The sequence below is a fragment of the Pseudonaja textilis genome, chromosome 2 (genome assembly GCF_049901715.1).
Source record: "Pseudonaja textilis isolate UNSWEBS1 chromosome 2, rPseTex1.2, whole genome shotgun sequence".
NCBI lineage: Eukaryota > Metazoa > Chordata > Lepidosauria > Squamata > Elapidae > Pseudonaja > Pseudonaja textilis.
The window spans coordinates 224433698-224453121 of record NC_141991.1 but is presented as its reverse complement, the minus strand read 5'-3'; the positions used below and the strand labels follow the sequence as shown (position 1 = coordinate 224453121).

The following is a 19424-nucleotide window of genomic DNA, read 5'->3' as shown; positions in this document are numbered from 1 at the left end:
GCATTAACTTCATAGTATTGGTCTATGAGAAATTCCTGCAAGATAGATTTTTCATATCTATGAATTCAAATAGAGAGGAAATTGTAAAAGTAATGTACAAAACATGTCAAATCAAATTTATTTAGCTACATTCAATGACCAGCAAAAGAAAAAAAAACCTCAAAAACATATGACAGAATGCAGCTAAAATCAGTATAAGTGTTCTAAAAGCTTTAGATTTAAAATCAGAATAGAGAAAAATTAAATACAATAAAACAAAAGATAAAACAAAAATTGGAACAAAATAAAGTTATCATAGAAGTGTACTGTCTGACAGTTTAAAGACCACTTAAGCTTTGCCTGGCATGTCGAAAACCACATTCAAAAGTTGACGGAGTTTAAAGCATGAATTATTGCTTTTGTCATTATTAAGGCAACCATGCATCCCCCAGGGCTCTCAAATATTATTAAAAAGACTCAATATTTAGACTACATCCCCTTGGTGCACTTTGGAAATGATAAAAGATAATCTGCTCATCTATGGTACCACCAACTTCTGTTCACTAAGGCTTTCATCCTCACAAATATTAAGTACTTATCCAGCCTCATTTAGATTCTGGTTTCATTCATATCAGTCATATTATGGGTGATAGGGCAAAGAGAGGGTTTGCCAATTCAGACTTCTAGCGGGAAAAGTGGGAGTTGCTTAGAGTCTCTAAATTAAGCTTTGTTTAGCAGTAACTCCACATCAGAAGTTGCATTCATGCATGCTTTTTAAGTTATAACCAGCTAATATAATGTTAACTTAATATAATGAAGCCAGTGTAAACTCCTATAAAATTAACATCTCTAAATGTGTATTTCTGATCTTCTAATAAGCTTTGGTATAACAGCAACAGATGGGTTCTGTTATGTCCTTGGGGCTGACACAAGTTCCCAACCAGGTCCGTTCTTACTGCGGGGGCGTTTGCAGCCCCCATTGGCTGGCTCCCTTCGACAGCCGGCTATAAAAGCCGGCTGCTAGGTCGAGCCAGCCGCTGTTCGCTGAGCAGGTCTGCGTGTTAGTATGCAGACGCGACAGCCCCCTTTATTCCCTGAATAAAGCGTGTTCTTGTTAATGCTCTGGTGTGGCCTCCCCTTATTTCGAGCTATAACATTGGTGACGAGGATGGGATCAGGCCAACCAGCAGCAACTATCAAAGAGCTGAAATCACACACCAAAACGCTGAGCCGTAGCCGCGCCGCTGAGAGCTCGGTCAGTTGTTGATTGCGGAAGTGAAAGTGGAGCGTTGTAGCCGCTCCGTTAGCAAGCTACCAAGTGAAAGTAGGGTGCTGAGAGCCTCAGCCGCCCAGCATTCATAAGCATAGAATTCAACCGTTGCTGTTCGAATTCTGCTGTTAGCGAAGCTCGGCGCTGCACTCACGGCTGCCAGAATACATTGGCGCGCATTTTGAATAGCAGTCAGCGCGACGCTACAGCTATAGCCGCCTACGCCCTTGTGAGGGCGCGAAACTCAAACCGAAGTCAGTTAAGGCGTTATAGACATAGCCGCCTAGAGTCACATAGAGCGTGTAACACAGAGAGAACCCCTAAGAGCTGTAAGCACAGAGCAAGATTGGCGCTGCAGTTACAGCCGCCACACTCATCAGGGCCTCGTATTCCCAGAGAGATTGGCCAGTCTACCAACAGACTGAAAATCCAAAATGAATTCTAATCCGGCGTTCCCGCCATTTAAGCCAGATGAAGAAAAGTGGGACTCTTACAGGAACCGCTTCAATCACTACATTGATGCCATCGGTCTGGCCGATGCTACGGAACACAGGAAGAAGTCGTACTTCCTGAGCTACTGTTGGGCCGCAGTTTTCGATACCGCCATGGCGCTACTCGCTCCAAGAGAGTTAAAGAACGTCCCTTGGGCCGAGCTGTTGGAAACACTCTCCAACCATTACTCCCCTAAGCCATCGCAGATCGCGAGACGTTTTGCCTTTTGTATGAGGAAGCAAGCTGATGGGGAATCGATCAATCAGTATGTGGCCGCCCTGAGAACCGCAGCTCTCCACTGCGAATTTAAAAATTACTTGGAAGACATGCTCCTTGATCAACTCGTCTGTGGAGTCAGAGATTTAAGGTTACAGAGGCGTTTACTGGCCAGAAAAGACCTCAACCTCGCCCAAGCAGTCGAAGAAGCCTTGGCCGCAGAGCTAGTGACACAGTCAGCCGCTGAAATCCAAGGGACCTCGCTCAAACCCAGCCCGGTCACTGTCCATTCCGAGGAAGCGGCGAGCGAAGAAGACCCCACCGAAAACTCAGAAGTTCATCGCCTCAAACCATCCAGGCAACCACAGGTAGGAGCAAGGCCCGGGAACAGCAACGCGCCTAAACACATCCTGTTGTGCCTCTCCTGCGGGGGTTCCCATGCCAGAACGACTTGCAGGTTCAGAAACACTACCTGCAACAATTGCAGCAAGAAAGGCCACATCGCCAGGGCCTGCCAGGCAACGCACGTAACTCCACAAAGGTCGTCGCCCTCTTACCCCCCTCCGGGGCCACCAAGGCAAGTAGAAAATTGTTATACGTGCTACCAAGCTAACCATACTTTCTTGACACCTAATAAAATCACACTCTCTATTCATTTAGAAGGTAAACCCTGTCGTATGGAAGTCGATACCGGGTCAGCGTTCTCGATCATCTCGTGGAGCACACTTAAGAAAATACGACCCAGCCTGTCCAGGAACCAGCTCCAGAAGAGTCGTCTCACCTTGAGGGACTATCAAGGAAAGAATATTCCAGTACTTGGTAAAGGCAAGTTCCTTGTTAAATTTAAATCCTTTAAAGGCCATCTGCCTTTAGTGGTTGTAGATGGTGCCCTCCCTAGCCTTTTGGGATTAGATTGGTTCCCCTATCTCGGTCTTAGCTTAACGGGAGTTCATGCTGTCTCAACTTCCGATATCGACTCACTATTTGCAGACTACGCTGATGTGTTCAGCAATGAATTAGGTTGTTACAATGGCACGCCCATTTCCTTTTCTGTGGACCCCCAAGCAGTTCCCGTCCGTTTAAAACCACGTAGAGTACCATTTGCTCTACACCCTAAACTGGACGCAGAACTGGACAAATTGCTCAAACAAGGGGTGATTGAGCCCACGGATTTTGCTAAGTGGGAGACCCCAATTGTCACACCCCTTAAGAAAGATGGCAGTTTAAGAATTTGTTCTGATTATAAGACCACAATCAACCGCTACCTACAGGTTAGCGCGTACCCAGTTCCGGTAATCCAACACTTACTGCACACATTTGAGCCTGGTACTCTATTCGCCAAATTGGATATGTCACAGGCTTATCAGCAATTTCCTGTTGACGACCAAACGGCCGAACTACAAACTATTGTCACCCACAGAGGGGCATTCCGATGCAAGCGCCTCCAATTTGGCGTAAGCATCACCCCAGGCATCTTTCAGTCATTAATGGAACGGATACTTCAAGGCCTCCCTGGCGTGGTTCCGTACTTTGATGACATTTTGGTTTCAGCCAGGGACAGACCCCAACTCTTCCACAGAGTCAGAGCGGTATTGGATAGGTTCAGGCAGCATGGCCTCAAACTAAAAAGGGAGAAGTGTGCCATCGCCACTAAGCAGGTGGACTTTCTTGGGTATAAAATAGACGCCTCTGGCATCCACCCAGTGGAATCTAAAGTCAAAGCAATCCACGAGGCACCCACTCCTTCCACCAAGTCAGAATTACAGGCTTTCCTGGGCTTGCTAAACTTCTACGCGTCATTCCTACCCCACAAAGCTTCAGTAGCCGAGCCGTTGCATAGGCTTCTAGACAAAAACACTCCATGGCATTGGGGACCCAAAGAGGAATACGCCTTTAAAGCAGTCAAATCACTGCTCACCTCAGACGCCGTCCTAATACAATTCGACCAGCGCCTCCCTCTAGTCTTAGCCGCAGACGCCTCACCTTTCGGGATTGGGGCTGTCTTAAGCCACAGGCTTCCCAATGGCTCCGAAGCTCCAATCGCATTCTTTTCCAGAACCTTTTCACCAACCGAGCGTAATTACAGCCAAATTGACAAAGAAGCCCTAGCCGCCGTCGCTGCGGTAAAAAAATTCCATGAATTTCTTTTTGGTCACAAATTCGAACTTATCACAGATCACAAACCACTGTTGGGGCTACTCTCAGGAGAAAAACAAACACCTCAAGTTTTGTCACCCAGGATGACTAGGTGGACCTTATTCCTGGCGGCTTACTCGTACAAGCTCGTTCACCGCCCAGGAAAAAACCTCAGCCATGCCGATGCCCTCAGCCACTGCCCGCTGCCAGCCCCCGTGGAGGACCCGGCCCCAATCCATGCCATCTTCGATGTCAGCGAGTTCAACATTCCAGTCACCGCTGGCGACATCGCCCTCCACTCCAAAAAAGACAAAACTATCGCCCAGGTTCTGGACTGGGTACGGAGGGGGTGGCCGGGCACTAACCTTTCAACTGAATTCTCACCGTTTAAAACCCGCCAGCAGGAACTTTCCAGTTTACAGGGCTGCCTGTTATGGGGGACCAGAGTTGTCATCCCAAACCCCCTGCGAACATCCGTCCTGAAGGCGCTACACGAGGGGCACCCTGGCATCGTCCGGATGAAAGCGTTGGCTCGGAGTTACGTCTGGTGGCCAGGCATGGACGACGAGATCGCCAAATGGGTAAGCTCCTGCTGTCCATGTCAGGAATCTAGGCCAGCACCACCAATCACCACCCCAACCAAATGGGAAAGTGCCAACGCACCGTGGTCACGGCTTCACATTGACTTGGCCGGGCCATTCCACGGCAAGACCTTCTTGGTGGTCATGGATTCGTTTTCCAAATGGATCGATGTGGCCCTCCTACTCACGACCACCACCCGAGCAGTTGCCCAGGCTCTGACCCGCTTATTTGTTACACACGGGTTGCCTGACACCATAGTCTCAGACAATGGCCCCCAATTTACATCTACAGAATTCAGTCGGTATGTCACCAACCTGGGCATCCGGCACATCCTAACGGCCCCTTTTCATCCCGCTAGCAATGGGTTGGCGGAGAGAGCCGTTAGGTCAGCAAAAGAGGCGTTGGCCAGGTTCAATCAAGAAGACTGGCACTCCAGACTCTCCCGTTTCCTTTTAAGCCAACACTCGACCCCTTGCACAGTTACAAACAAGTCTCCTGCCGAGCTACTGATGGGCAGACGCCTAAGGACAGTGTTAGATAGACTGCATCCCCACTATTGCCCTGACATGCCAATCGGTTCTGACAGTAGGGTCAGAGGTTTTGTATTGCAGGACCAGGTGTTTGTAAGGAACTACGCCGGCGATCCGCTATGGGTACCAGGGGAGATCGTGGCCATCACCGGTCCAAGATCGTACCGCATTCGGCTGGAGGATGGGCGCATTTGGCGTAGACATCTGGACCAGATAAGAGGGCGACTGAGCGGTCATGACAACGCTGACCCATGGACACCATTAACTCTCCAAGCACCACACCAGAATCCGAGCAGGGACCACCAGAGGGGCCAGTCACCACCGGCCGAACCAAGGGAGCGGACGGTAGACCGGGACTGTCCACCAGAGACTCCAGCCTTACCGACCGACAACGCCACCGGGTTGCTGGACAATGACTGTATGACAACCCCTCCCGGGGATCGTGACTGCTCTCTGACACCTAGCCAGGACCCAGAACAATCCTGCTCCCCAGCAGACCCCGTTCCTGGTTCTCCGAACTCTGTGCCACTTAGTGACTCACCGGAAGTGCGCCGATCCGGGCGCCCGCGCAGACCACCAGCATATTTAAAGGACTATGCATGCTCGTATCTGGGGGGAAGGGGTGTTATGTCTTTGGGGCTGACACAAGTTCCCAACCAGGTCCGTTCTTACTGCAGGGGCGTTTGCAGCCCCCATTGGCTGGCTCCCTTCAACAGCCGGCTATAAAAGCCGGCTGCTAGGTCGAGCCAGCCGCTGTTCACTGAGCAGGTCTGCGTGTTAGTATGCAGATGCGACAGCCCCCTTTATTCCCTGAATAAAGCGTGTTCTTGTTAATGCTCTGGTGTGGCCTCCCCTTATTTCGAGCTATAACAGGTTCAAAGAGAAAACTTATATGAAAAGGGAAGAATTTAGTAAGAGAAATAACTTTTGTCTTTTTAAACATGTACAATTGTACCATGAAGTTGAAAAGAATGTTATTCTCTTCTTTAATAATACAAAATTGTTATTCAAACAGTAAGTAGAAATTAATCTGAACTGTGGGGTATTTTTTTCCTTGCAAAACAATATCGACTCAATCCATTATAGAACTTTCAGGGTAAAGCTTTGAAGATTAAATGAGTCACATGCTGTTAATGTGTTAGGTTTGATTATTGGCACACTTTTCTGTCTTTATTGAAATTTTATTTTTCATTACTTATATATTCTAACTTAAGCTGTTTTTTAAAAATGGAGTACTAAATGCAATTTTTTTGCATGTTTCCTCAGACTGAATTAGTAACAGAACAATTCAGTGGCAAAACATATTTCTCTGTCTACTGGTATGGGAGGCTTTTCCCTACTCCCCACCCTCCTTTCCCAACATTGTTGGATGCATTAATAAAAACTGACTGATCTCCCATGAGACTTATATAGAAATGAGGCAAACCATAATTGTCTTCACAGTTTTTGTAACAGAATCCCCAGAAGTAGAAATAGTACATTCTATCAGGAAATGAGATCCACTGTAAACATAACAGTAGGAGTGGGGCAGAATGGGTCTACAGTTAGGATCACAAATTATTTTTGAATTCCGAGATAAGCTTATTAGTTCATAAAATGCATACCACGGATATCATAAAACATCAGTTTAGCACAAGGCAAGCTAATGATTGCTTCCCAACATCCCTTCAATCTTCATAAGATGCCCCCTACCATCTTAATGTATTTTTGGTTTTGTTTTCTGAGAAAGTGAATGCATTCCAAATAATCCCTCAGCTACAATCCCTTATCATTTTCATTTTATAAGAATGCTTTATTTGCCTAATACATAGGATTGTTTGCAAAGCTTACCGTTTATTTATAAAAAGGAAGGAGATGAGAGGAAAGGAGAGGAAAGCGCAAGGTATCCAAAGTTGTTGATAGCGTACTAAATACTACATAGGCCTCAGCTACAATCTAAACCCAACCATGTGTTTTCTTTCTTTCCGTTGTCATGCTGGAATAAAAAATGAAAGGGTTTGATGCTCTTGATAGCTCTAATGGAGATTATTTTGATTGCAAAATTATCACTTCTGAGAATGTGATAAAAATCACAATGGGAGAGGTTTTGCTGGAATCTTACAAAGATGACATTGTGAAGCTTTTTTTTCTTTTTCTTTTTGCATATCATGCCTAACAAATATGTTGAAATACCAATCCCATAATTCCCTGACCAAAATCTGACTAAGAAATTATAATACTTTTAGATTGACACATCTGAAACATACCAGACTGAGGGATGTTGTTATTGTTAATGCAGATGGGACTAAGAAATCATCATGCTTCCTCCCCAGGAACGAGACATCAACACCACATATCACTTCCCTTCTCCCCTGGGTCAATATACAGACTTCAGTCTAGACCACATATGGTGCCAGAATCTGAAAAGAGAGGCAAGCCAGAAGTGTTGCCAGAAGGTGATTCCACATCCGTAACGCCTTTGAGCCATGCCACGTACTAAAGAATTAAAAGAGGAGCAGAGAAATGGGTTGTTTCTATTTTGCAAAGAGAAACTGAACTATAATCTTCTCTTCCCATCTTTGAAGTGAAAATGACAGAGAAATAAGACATGATTTACGTTTTCCCATGTTCCTTTTGGTCACATCTCTTTGTTACTGGGGAAAATAACAGCCCTGTCTTTTTGTTTACAGACAAAATTTATCATCTTAAGCCTCCATGTAGCGTTTAATAAAATAGGCCTGCAGACTGATAGTAATAATATTGTCCATTGAAATGTTCTTCCTTGGACAGGCTGAGTGTTTTGTTTTGATTTTTTTAAATATGTAGAATAATGAATCCAGTGTTTTTCAACTGGCAGTTCCAATTGTTTATGTAAGTTTTAGATTATGTGAATAGGTCCAAATCAGTTCTAGTCATTATATTTGGGGTCTGAATATTTTAATAATGTTGGGAATTGTAGGATCATATATTTTAGTTATTGGGTTTTTTTTCTTTTCATTTAATTTTCTTTTGCTTTTCTCACTTCTAATTCTTTGGGAATCAGAGAAAAGATTTGTTGAAAAATGTAAATAAGAAGAACTATAACTGAGATTTTGAAACAGTTACTTCCATATTGCTGTTCTTGTGACCCTGAATAACAGGATACTCAGAACTTTACTTGTTACAATATACTTTTTAAAGATTGCTTCCTATCTCAATTTGGAAGGAATTTTCACTGACCGGGTGGGGAAACACTGAAGGATGTTATTCGGAAATCAATAGGCAGGAAAACAGATGTATATGAAACAAAACAACTGTTTTCATAATTTCAGGCCAAAGCATACTTTGAACTAGAGGAACATGATAGGAAAAAATGCTACTGTCAAAATAACAATGTTTATAATCCAGACTTAAAAGAACTTGATACAACTTGTGAAACAATTTAGCCCAGTGAAAATAGAAATGGAAAAACATAATAGCTCTGCCTGTGTGTTCTCCTGCTCACTCACTCAGACACGTAACTATGTCTTAGTGGGTTTATTAGTGGGTATATTAATATTCCCCAGCAATTCTCTTCACCAAAAATTCAGAACTATCCCAATTAAGTCCAGTCACAGGCAGAACAATGTTAGTCCACAGAGCAATGAGTCTACAGGGCACTTGGAAGTTTCCCAATTAAAATAAACCCACTAGACAAAATTAAATCCATAATATAAGAGGGTTCACGAGGCAAGAAAAGTCCAGAGTTCACAAGGCACAATCCAAGTCAAGGCACGGTATCAATCCAAAGCAAGACAGGAGTCACAACAACCAAAAACACACAGTTAAGAAATGAGTACGATGTTCCCAGCATTGCCTCCATCTGTCTACTGTGCTAAATAGCAGCCCACCAAGAAGGGCAAGGCTTTCTTGTGAGTAATCTGGCTGACCTTCACTGCCTTTCTCTGCCCTATGTGTTCTTGGATCAGTGCAGAAGGCAGTTCCTCTTCCTCATCCCTGATCGGCTGCAGCTGCATGCTTTTTCCATCTGACACCTCAGGGCTGTCCTGCTGCACCTGTGCTTCAGCCAAATCACTCTCAGACAGCTTCTTGGAGCCATTACCCAACTCCTCTCCTGATGTGCCAGGAACTGGTTCATCCTCTCCCAGGCTGGCATCTGAAGAGGTATGTGTGGAAGTGTCTGTGCAGTAGTTATCAAAGTCTGGATCTGATTAAAGATGCATCTAGGCCAGCATCCCCTTTCTCATGTTGACCATCTGATGCCACCAGGAAGGCCAGAAAAACTGACTCAGTTACAAAATACTAACAAACCTGCTTGAAACAAATGTGTTGTGCTAACTCAATTATGTGACCATGTTTCTATGAAACCTATCAGCACTAATCCTTCCACCACCAGCCACATCAGCCACCAGCCAGAACTGATGAAGCTTCTTAAATGAGAAGCAAAACATCTTCCTCAAGGGGAAAAAAAACATAGTCAAGTTGCCTTTTGAAAAAGCACCTTTGAGAGGATCATGGAGGTTTTCATATGCATAATTAATAGCTACTGATGGCCTTCTATAGTTCTGTCAATGGTCTAATCTACCCATCTTGCTTTCTCTAGCATGGAAACACCCTACTAATTACTGAATGCACAGAGTAACCTCAGCCTATCTCTGGGTTACTATCAAGGCAAACTCTGCCAGTAGTTAACAGTAGTTAATTCCTTTGCTGCAAATGTGATGTTTTCCCACTTTTGCTAACACAAGGATATAACTCCAGGAGCCAAACTGTTCAATTAATTGTTCTAACTGGCAGAACATATCTTGGTTCTAGGTAAGACCTCTATGTAACAAGTTTTCACCCACTGCTGCTCGTCCCCAGGTGTTTTGGAGAATAAGCCAATCCTTCTTCTCTATGACAGCCCTCAAGTACTGAAAGACCGCTATCTTGTCACCCCCAGTTCTTCTCTTCATTAGGATAGACATACCTAGTGCACCATAGAGAGCATTTTAACATACTGCACCTCTGTATGGTTTGCCAATTGCACAGTGGCAGATAGGAAAGCACTCCAGAGGGTTAATGTCATTGTCCAGAAGATCATTGGTTGCCCTCTCCCCTCTTTGGAAGAGCTTTATAGCTCCCGCTGCCTTAAGGAAGTTCCAAACATTCTCAAAGATCCATTTCATCCTGGGAATCCTTTTTTTGAGCTATTACCATCTGGCAGACGGTACAGGATAATAAAAACAAGGACAAATAGGCTGAAAAACAGTTTCTATCCCAGGGAAGTAACTCTATTGAATTCTACTGTATAGTGCAATATTAATGCAATAACAGGGGTTTTCAATTCAATGTATAAAATGTGAAGGATATGTGTTTGTGTTTATTTTCATAGTCATAATGCACACTGAAGATGGCGTTTAATTTTGTTGTACGAAGTGCAATGACAATAAACTAAAGTAAACTAATCATTCATCATACAATTTAGCCTCCAGATCCCTTATCATCTTTGTTGTTCTCTGCATACTTTTTGTGGTCTCAGCATAATTTTCGTATTGTGGCTACCAGAACTGAATGCAGTATTCCAAGTAGGATCTCAGTGGTGCCACATAGGCAGTGCTATCACTACTCATGATCTTGATGCTATTTTTTTTTTGTTACTGAAGCCTAGGGCTGCATTGGCCCTTTTGGCAGCTGGAGCATACTGCTGGCTCATACTCTCTAATGGCCAAGCAATAGTTCTTGCCTCTGTAATGGAATGAGGACTGTTGCCGAAAATGGAATACATTTCAGGAATTCATATGGTAACACATTCATAAATATGTTGTAATATATGCATAAAAGTGAGACAGTCTCAAGACTAAATTGCTGATGCTGGTTAGTTATGCAGCTTCTAAAAATGCTGCCAAAACATTGGCTGATTGGCACTAGCACTTATTAGCACTAGCACTAGCATTTGCTCTGCTGCAGATCAGCAAGTTTTGTAGACTTGTAGCTGGCTAAAATGGAATCTGGCAATAGTCCCAAAATCCAAAAGCAGAGTCCAAAGCAAGGGTTGAATATCACTGGATTTCTGTTCAAGATAAGAAAGCATGGGTCATGAGACCTAGAAAGAACTAATATGTCAACCTTGGTACAGCACTATTCTGTTACAAACTGAAGTCTTTTATTCTCCTACCTTGACTGTGTCAGTTTTTGCTGACCTGTTAGTTTTGGAAGAAAGAAGTGAAGCAGTATTATCTAGATCCCTTTCAGTTTGGTTTCCAGCCAGATTATAGCACTTAGATGCAGAGGTGGGATTCAAATTTTTTAACAACTGGTTCTGTGGGCATGGCTTAGTTGGTGGGTGTGGCTTGGTGGTCATGTGACTGGGTGGGCATGGCCAATTTGACATCACTCATGTCAAGGGGCGCTTCTCCTTGCCTGATCTCTCATGAAAGTGGGAATGCTGCAATGGTCGTAAGTGTGAAAATGGTCATAAATCACTTTTTTCAGTGCCGTTGTAACTTTGAATGGTCACTAAAGGAACTGTTGTAAGTCAAGGATTACCTGTACAAAAATACAAAAAGCTTCTTTGCTTGCAAAAAGCTGCCCTAAATACCAATCATTAGATTAAAAACACCTGCAAGCCAGAGTTACAAATCAGGCAGGGTGCCAAAGCACCTTAAGGAATTAAATAGTTAAAATGCAATGATAACTATCAGCAACCAACTCTTGCTCATAAAGTGAAACCCTTTAGCAGATAGGTCATTTAAGCTTTCTAGAAAGAGCACACCCAGGAGAAGTAATCCTTAGATTAATTTGTACCACTTAAAGATACCAGCTGGTCTCGCTCATCACATAAGATACCATCACTGAAGGTGGAGTGCACCAATGGTCCATTAAGTTTAAAAATGGCCGAACTACAGCATTCGAGAAGTCCTGAATGCTTTCAAGTGGGAGATTTTTCCTCATCCGCCCTACAGCCCCGATCTTGAACCAAGTGAAAGCATTCAGGACTTCTCGAGTGCCGTAGTTCGGCCATTTTTAAACTTAATACACCATTGGCGCACTCCACCTTCAGTGATGATGTTGTCCCCATACACTTCACACAGTTGCCGAAAAATTTCAATCGGTTTATGGTTTTTTGCCAACAGAAACCTTATCACTGATCGCACCTCACAACTCGGGGGATTTTCAATTGAAGCACACATTTCAAAGATTTGCTGTGAAATAACAGGCAACGATACGAACCTCCCACTAGCACGACTAGATGCAGACTGAGCGGTGGATGCACAGACCAAAGATGGCCATGCTAGCTCTGCCCCTTCTTGCTACAGACGAAAACATAATCTATATTGTGGATAGCCCTCATACAATCCGGAGTGATTAGCCAGTCACGGGGCCGGGCCCTTCTCCAAGATTATGCCCAACGCTGGTTTTCCCATACATGGAGACCATTGAAGCCCCATTCAACAGATACAACCCATCACTGGAGCAAACGTTCCATCTGTAGAGCCAATTATGCCAGCATTCAACGGCTCTACAAGCTCTGAAAACGAGAGGCAGCGTCCTCCGTTTTCTCTGGGCAATGGAAGAACAAGCATCATGGATCTCTACCACTACCATCGGAGATGGAGACTTACTGGTCGACAGTATTTAGGACTCCGAGTACAATTGATAATAGGGCTGCAGCCATGCCAATGTCTGTATATTGGTCACTCCTGTATAGAGTTACTCCATTTGAGGTCACTGCAATGCTCAAGAGTATGACATCTAGCACTCCAGGCTTGGATCGCATTCCTGCCATCAATCTCTTGATCTGGCACCAACCATCTCTAGCAGCTTAGTACAACTTGCTGCTAGCTGCCGGGGGCCCGTCAGAACACTTAGTTTGTTCACGGGTGACCTTCTTGCTCAAGACAGATGATCCATCAGCTCTGGGAGATTACCGCCCTATTTCGATTGCCTCTACCATCCTCCGTGCCTTCCATAAGATCGTGGCATGGCGTCTCCACGATACCCTACAATTTTCACCCTTCCAGCATGGGTTTCTCCAGCAGGACGGCTGCCTGGAGGCGACGACCCTTCTTCATACCATTCTACGGATGGTCCATACAAAGCATGAGCCTTGTGCGATGCTGTTCCTAGACATCGCCAAGGCATTTGACACTGTATCCCACCATACGCTGTTTCGTGTCGCCGAAGCTGCTGGTTTACCACTTCCTTTGGTGTCTTATCTTCGACATCTCTACGAGCGGGCCATGGTACAACTTGGAGGAACTGTTACCACCTGTGGTCGGGGCATCCGGCAAGGCGATCCTCTGTCTCCGCTCCTGTTCATCATGGTCATCCAGATCATTACAGCTCCTCTACCCAGCGTTGGGTATGACCTCAACAGCCACTGGATCAGCAGTATCGCTTATGCTGATGACCTGGTTCTGTTTGCAGAGAAATCCCCGCAGCTTCAAGAAAAATTACATCTTTTATTGGAAGCCCTTACACGAGCCAGAATGGTGCTGGATGCCAAGAAGTCCCTGGGTCTTACCATCGCCAAGAATGGGAAGAGAAAGTGCATGGCCCTGTTACCAACCATCTATGAATGTGCAGATGGCTGCATCAACCCTCTTGGGCCAGGGGATTCGGTTCGTAATCTCAGCCTCCAGTTTAATTGGAAGGGCTGTGTGATCCCCAAGTACACTGGCAAATTGGACTCTCTGCTCCAGGAGCTCTCATGGGTGCCACTAAAGCCGCAACAGTGGATGCTGCTGCTACAAACATTCTTGATGCCCAAGTTCACCCATGAGCTCGTACTAGGTCATGCGCATGGAAATACACTGCGGAAATTGGACTGCCTGATCCATGCAGCGGTGTGGCGCTGGCTGCGATTGCCCAAAGATACCCCCATGGGCTACTTCCACGCTCACATCAAGGATGGAGGCCTGGGGTGCCTTGTTTCTCTACTTCTATCCCATTGCTCCAGGCGTTGCGACTTGAGAAGATTGCATCCCATCCCACCACGCTGTTTCAGATCGTCCAGTGCCAGGATGCATTTGGTCTTCTGCGGCACCAACCAGCCATGCAGAGTTAATGCTACTGCTGTGACAACCAAGGCTGGGGCACGGGAGGAGTGGAAGACTGTGCTCCTGACTTCTTTTGACGGTTGGGAGCTAGGGTCCCCAGGATCGACTCAGCCACCCACGATTGGCTATTATGCCCCTCTCGAGTGTTCCCCTGTATTTAAGGGCAATACAATTTAGGGGCAGCAGGCCCCCCTACGAGATCAAGGAGTGCACGGGAGGGCGATCGTCAGACCACCGATAAGGTGCGTAGGGGAGCCTGCCAGGCCCCAGAGAGGATCAACCACATCCTGTAAGCTTGTGAGGTGACGCGTGATGCCCGGTGCATGCAGCACAACCATGTTCTGCAGCGATTGGATCAGTTTCTGCACCAGCGAGGCTTCCGTCCAAGTGTCGAGCCCATCGTACTATCTGGCACATCCTTCATTAAACCGGACTTACTGGTGGAGGCGATGAACCGGCTCTGGGTCGTGGGTGTCTCCATTGTGTCTGGTTATCGAATGCGGGAGACCTGGGACATCAAGGTCTCCAACTACAGACAGCCTGATCGTGTCGCTGATATTCAGCGATGGGCCACCATTACCTCATCTGTCTTAGTCCACCACCTCCCTGTTATTGTTTCCAACCGAGGACTGCTGTATGAACCATCTGGCGCTGGGCTACGGACTTTGGGCTTGAGCCATAGAGACTGCAGGGACATTGGTCTCCTTACCATCATTGGCTCGCTCAAATGCTACAATGCATTTATGCATGGAACTGGGAAAGGTTGAGTATGGACCTTGGGTGACATGTGATTCATGACACTGCCACAAGCGGCAACTCCACCATCTCTAGTGAATTTTCACTCTCAGAGAGATCTGCCTCTCTGATAATTTATGATACCCTAGCCAAATGCCTCGTCATCTAATTAGTGACACACATGAATGGATGAACGAGATTCCCACTGTCCCTACCTACTATATAGCGAAACTGGTTTGCTTCATGAACCCTGTGCCAGATCCACTTAGCAAGTCAACCTTCATCTATGTAGACTGTGCTGGGGTGTCCAGGGGGAAAGTAGTGATAAAAAAACTGTCAAGATAATGGCTGCAATCAAGCAAAGTTGCAATCTTTTTTTTTTTTTTACATATAACCCAGATATTCCTGAAATGACATTGAAATGTTCTTCTATAATATTTCTTGGGTGTTGAAAGGAATTAAGTCTCTAATACTGAGCTAATGAATTCTTAATGTTTCTAAAAGCTCATGTTTAATTCAAATAAACATTACAAATGTCTAAATGATGGATACTTATAGAATACAGACTGCTTAAAAGACCACCTAGATTCAGTACGTTGGTTTATGTTTTAAATTTTTCTTTCCCTATAAGTACAGAGGCAAGCTATAAACTGATAAAATTTACTTTTATTGTGAATATGGGTAAACAAAATAGACAATACTTAATGTTAAAGGTCTGAAGATCACTGAAAGTATTGTAAATAAAGATATGACATAATTTCTCTTCCACAGGCACAGTGCAGTGCAGGAAATAGGTTAGTAGGCAATTGTTCTTTCCAAGAAAGTATGTGGCACACATATACTGTGTAGTATACACGCAGTGAGTACTAGTAGTAAATGGACTCCAATATATTATGGGTTGGTTGTGCACATTCTACCTTTACCTGTTAACAGCCACTGCTGTTTCTATTATATTTCATTTTTGCCTGGACATAGATGTGAAATGCTGTCTGACCATTCTCCATTTTAATATTTTTATCCAATTTGCAATAAAATTCCACATTTTATCTCCCTCCCCTCTGTTGAACTTGACCGATTTAGCATCGCCCTGGAACTTACAGAGAGCAAATTCAGCTAATCATTGCCCAACTTTAGAAAACCAATAGCTAGCTCTGAGAATTAAGCCTATCTGCAAATTTTATCTACCGTAAACCCATTAGTCAATAAGTTTACTTTCCCCCTCCTTTTAGTTCTCCATGAATCAACAAACAGCCCCTCCCTCTTCTTTCACAAGAAGCCTTCAATTCACTATGGTGCTATTCTAGCATGCACTGTGAAATGTCCCATTTCAGTAAATTATGAAAATTCAGCAAGCTAACCAAGCAGCATACAAGGGTATATTTCTAGACCTAGACTGTGTCAAATGGATCTACAAGAGGGGACACCTGGGAGGCCATTTATCCAGTGAGGAAAAACAACTCCTGCAGATACAGGATTAACATTTCATCCATAGCTGAAACAAAGGAAGGGGAGGGGGACATGAAACATATAATTTTCACCAAGTGAAAAAGAAGCATAGTTTTTAGGAGTTTGCAACATACAGTACTGCTACAGGTTTGCTATTTAAATTAAGTTTAAGTTAAGTGATCAGTAAACACATATAGAGGTGACAGGGCAATTGCATTCATAGCTACAGGGAGTTCTCTGAAGGAAGTATTGAATGGGAGGAGTGAGGAGATGGCAAGCACTTATTAAAACTACTGACTGAATCCTAAGGCAACCTACACAGACCCTCTTTGCTTACAAGAATTAGAACTCATTGAAACACTAAGAATCTCACCACTGTAGCAACTGTAAATGAAACTATCTGCAGTTAATTGATTTATGACAGAATATTGGCTATTTTTGAAAAAGCTAAATGCAATCAGACCTGATCTTTGAATGAACTCATAAGCAAGCAGTCCCACTTGCAACTGTAGGTAGGTAAGTAGGTAGGTAGGTAGGTAGGAAGGAAGGAAGGAAGGAAGGAAGGAAGGAAGGAAGGAAGTTCCAAAATACAGTTTTAGGATACTACTTTGTGATTATCATCAATAAAAGTACATTGATGTGTCCATGTGATCACTAGGAATTATATTCAGCTCAGCTTCAATTTCATATTGAAAATTACATACATAGTCAGCTGTATATGTGCATATACATACACAGAAACACACATTTGGAGATTGAAAATAGTAATTCCTTTCAAAAAGTATACAATTCATTTGCAAAATGTACAGAAAAGATCCTTATTTATTGTAGTGCATCAAAGCTCTGCATTCTGAGAGATATATACCGATTCACAGCCCATGCATGTACAAAAGAAATCGGTGTAACCTGGTTTATTGTTTAAATAGGAAAAATCCTGCATTTGCTCTTATTCCACTTCCTAGCCTTCTATCCTATGTGAAAGAGAAATGCCATGAGTTTTGCTGCTTTTGATATGAAAGGCCACTCTGAATAGTTAAGGACAAATTCTAAGGCAATACATAAAACTGATCCCTGTAAAGCAAAAGATGTTGTACATGGTTGATGAAAATGACAAAAATATCTACTAAGGAATGATACAGTAAACAAATGTAGCTTGAAGTGACAAATATATGGCCATTAATTATTTACTAAAACTCTTTGCTGTTAAGATATATTAGGACCACATTAGACTACAGATCAAAAGGTTCACAACTGCAACAAGATAAAAATAACTATAATGTGGCAGAGGTCCTAGTGTTCAACTGAAAAAGCTATAGTGATTCAGAAGAGGTTTTATTTCAAGAGCTTTTCATCATTATTTCAGGTCACGATCATGTCTGCTGTGTACATGTTATGAAACTAATATGAAAGACGGAATGTGGTCGTGTAACTTGGAAAGTAACTGAGAACACGGCCTTCTTCAAGTTGATGCTTGTTGGTTACATGAACTGAAATTCAATGTATCTGAAGGGAAGCAGCCTGAGGTAATGATTGGACCGATGCTTATAAAAGTTTGTAACAAATTCACTATGGTACATTCAGAAAGTACAACAGCCAAAGACCGAGGTTCTTGTTTCTGTTTTTTCATTACATCATGTGTTATCACTTGGTGCTTTTTTTTTGTAATTGAAGTTGCATTCTTAAATTTTAGCTGCTCAAATTATAGTGTACATAATCTAAAGCAAAAATCTTTCCATTTAACCTAGTCCAATGTTGATCATCTTACTTCAGACATACAAATACATACGTATATATACATATATACACCAGGTGTAGTTTTAGAGCCTATCAATGTTCAAATGTCACAATTTAAATATTACAGGTATATTTTAAAAAATAACTTAATTTGTATCCTATGGATAGGGAAAATTTGTATTTTGAAATAAATAATATACTGGCAAAGCAATTTGTATACAGAATAACTACAATTAGAAAAGCTACCCCAAAGTGCTACTGTATTAATATTACAAACAGGGAATTAGAGATAAACAATCTTTTCTTCCATGCCACCATTTTCTGAATCTTGTTCCATGTCACAAGGTAAATTATGAAGCAGAACATCTGAAGGGTGAAGTAACTGAAAGTTGCCATGAGTTGAATCAAAATCTTGTAATCTTGGATACTGGCTCTGCAATGCATTCATATCTAGAACATAAAAGCATATATAGGTTAAAATTACTTCTTGGCTTGCACTATGCATGTAAGCCCTGGTAAATGGTTATATTCAAAAAAATTCTTAATGGCTACTTTGTGGGACCAGCCCAAGATATTTACTGACTAAAACAAGGCAATCAAATATAACTATCAGCCACCAAGCCAAAGTGCAAAGTATCCAGTGTTAATTTATTTTGGCATGTGAAAATACCTCACATATGTCTGTTTCCCACTTTGGCCATAATTATACAATAACAAATTAAATCACTAGGTTTAGACTTGTGTGATTTCTTTTCCTAGGACAATTGCCTCTTCAATTGATTTCCTTGTAACAAATTTGCCCAAAACATGTAGTGTCACTATTTCATATTTTTCTCACAAGAAAATAAAAGGAATATTATTAATATTAATTAAATATTTAATAAACTTTTTAAAAAATCAAAAAGATAATCCAGTGAGTGGTCAGTTGAATGAAATGCAAGAGCTGAGCTGCAACAGAAACTCTTGTACTGCTTATTGCTTAATTTGTTTACATGAGCCTTTAGCAAGAATTTAGCCAGATTGGTTCCATTTTAAATAGAACACTGAAAACTCTGTTCCTGGCCTGAATGTGCTGCAATTATTAAACTTGTCAAACTATTTGTTATGACTCCAGGTGATTCTCACAATCCTGATTCACAGGGTTCACTTATTCTGGGAATGGAAACGACCTGAATCTCTTTTTATTAACTTGTGCAGGGAGTAATCTGGAAACACTTCTGGAAGACAAAGAAACTACAAATGCCCATTTCTGGATCCAAGCCACTGAACTGGCTATGAGAACCTCCTTAAAAGCCAATTAACAGG

The 19424-nt window shown here is 43.1% G+C and overlaps 1 protein-coding gene across 3 annotated transcripts in view; it reads right to left on the bottom strand.

Annotated features, from left to right (window-relative positions):
- Positions 1 to 17027: 17027 nt before the first annotated feature.
- The window catches only part of ARHGEF28 (Rho guanine nucleotide exchange factor 28), a 139508-nt gene continuing 137111 nt past the window's right edge, over positions 17028 to 19424 (bottom strand). For all 3 annotated transcript variants that reach the window (XM_026718072.2, XM_087927145.1, XM_087927147.1), the window contains one exon: positions 17028 to 18569. In XM_026718072.2, coding sequence (XP_026573857.1) covers positions 18403 to 18569 — 167 coding nt within the window. In that variant the 3' untranslated portion in view covers positions 17028 to 18402. The remainder of the gene's footprint in view (positions 18570 to 19424) is intronic.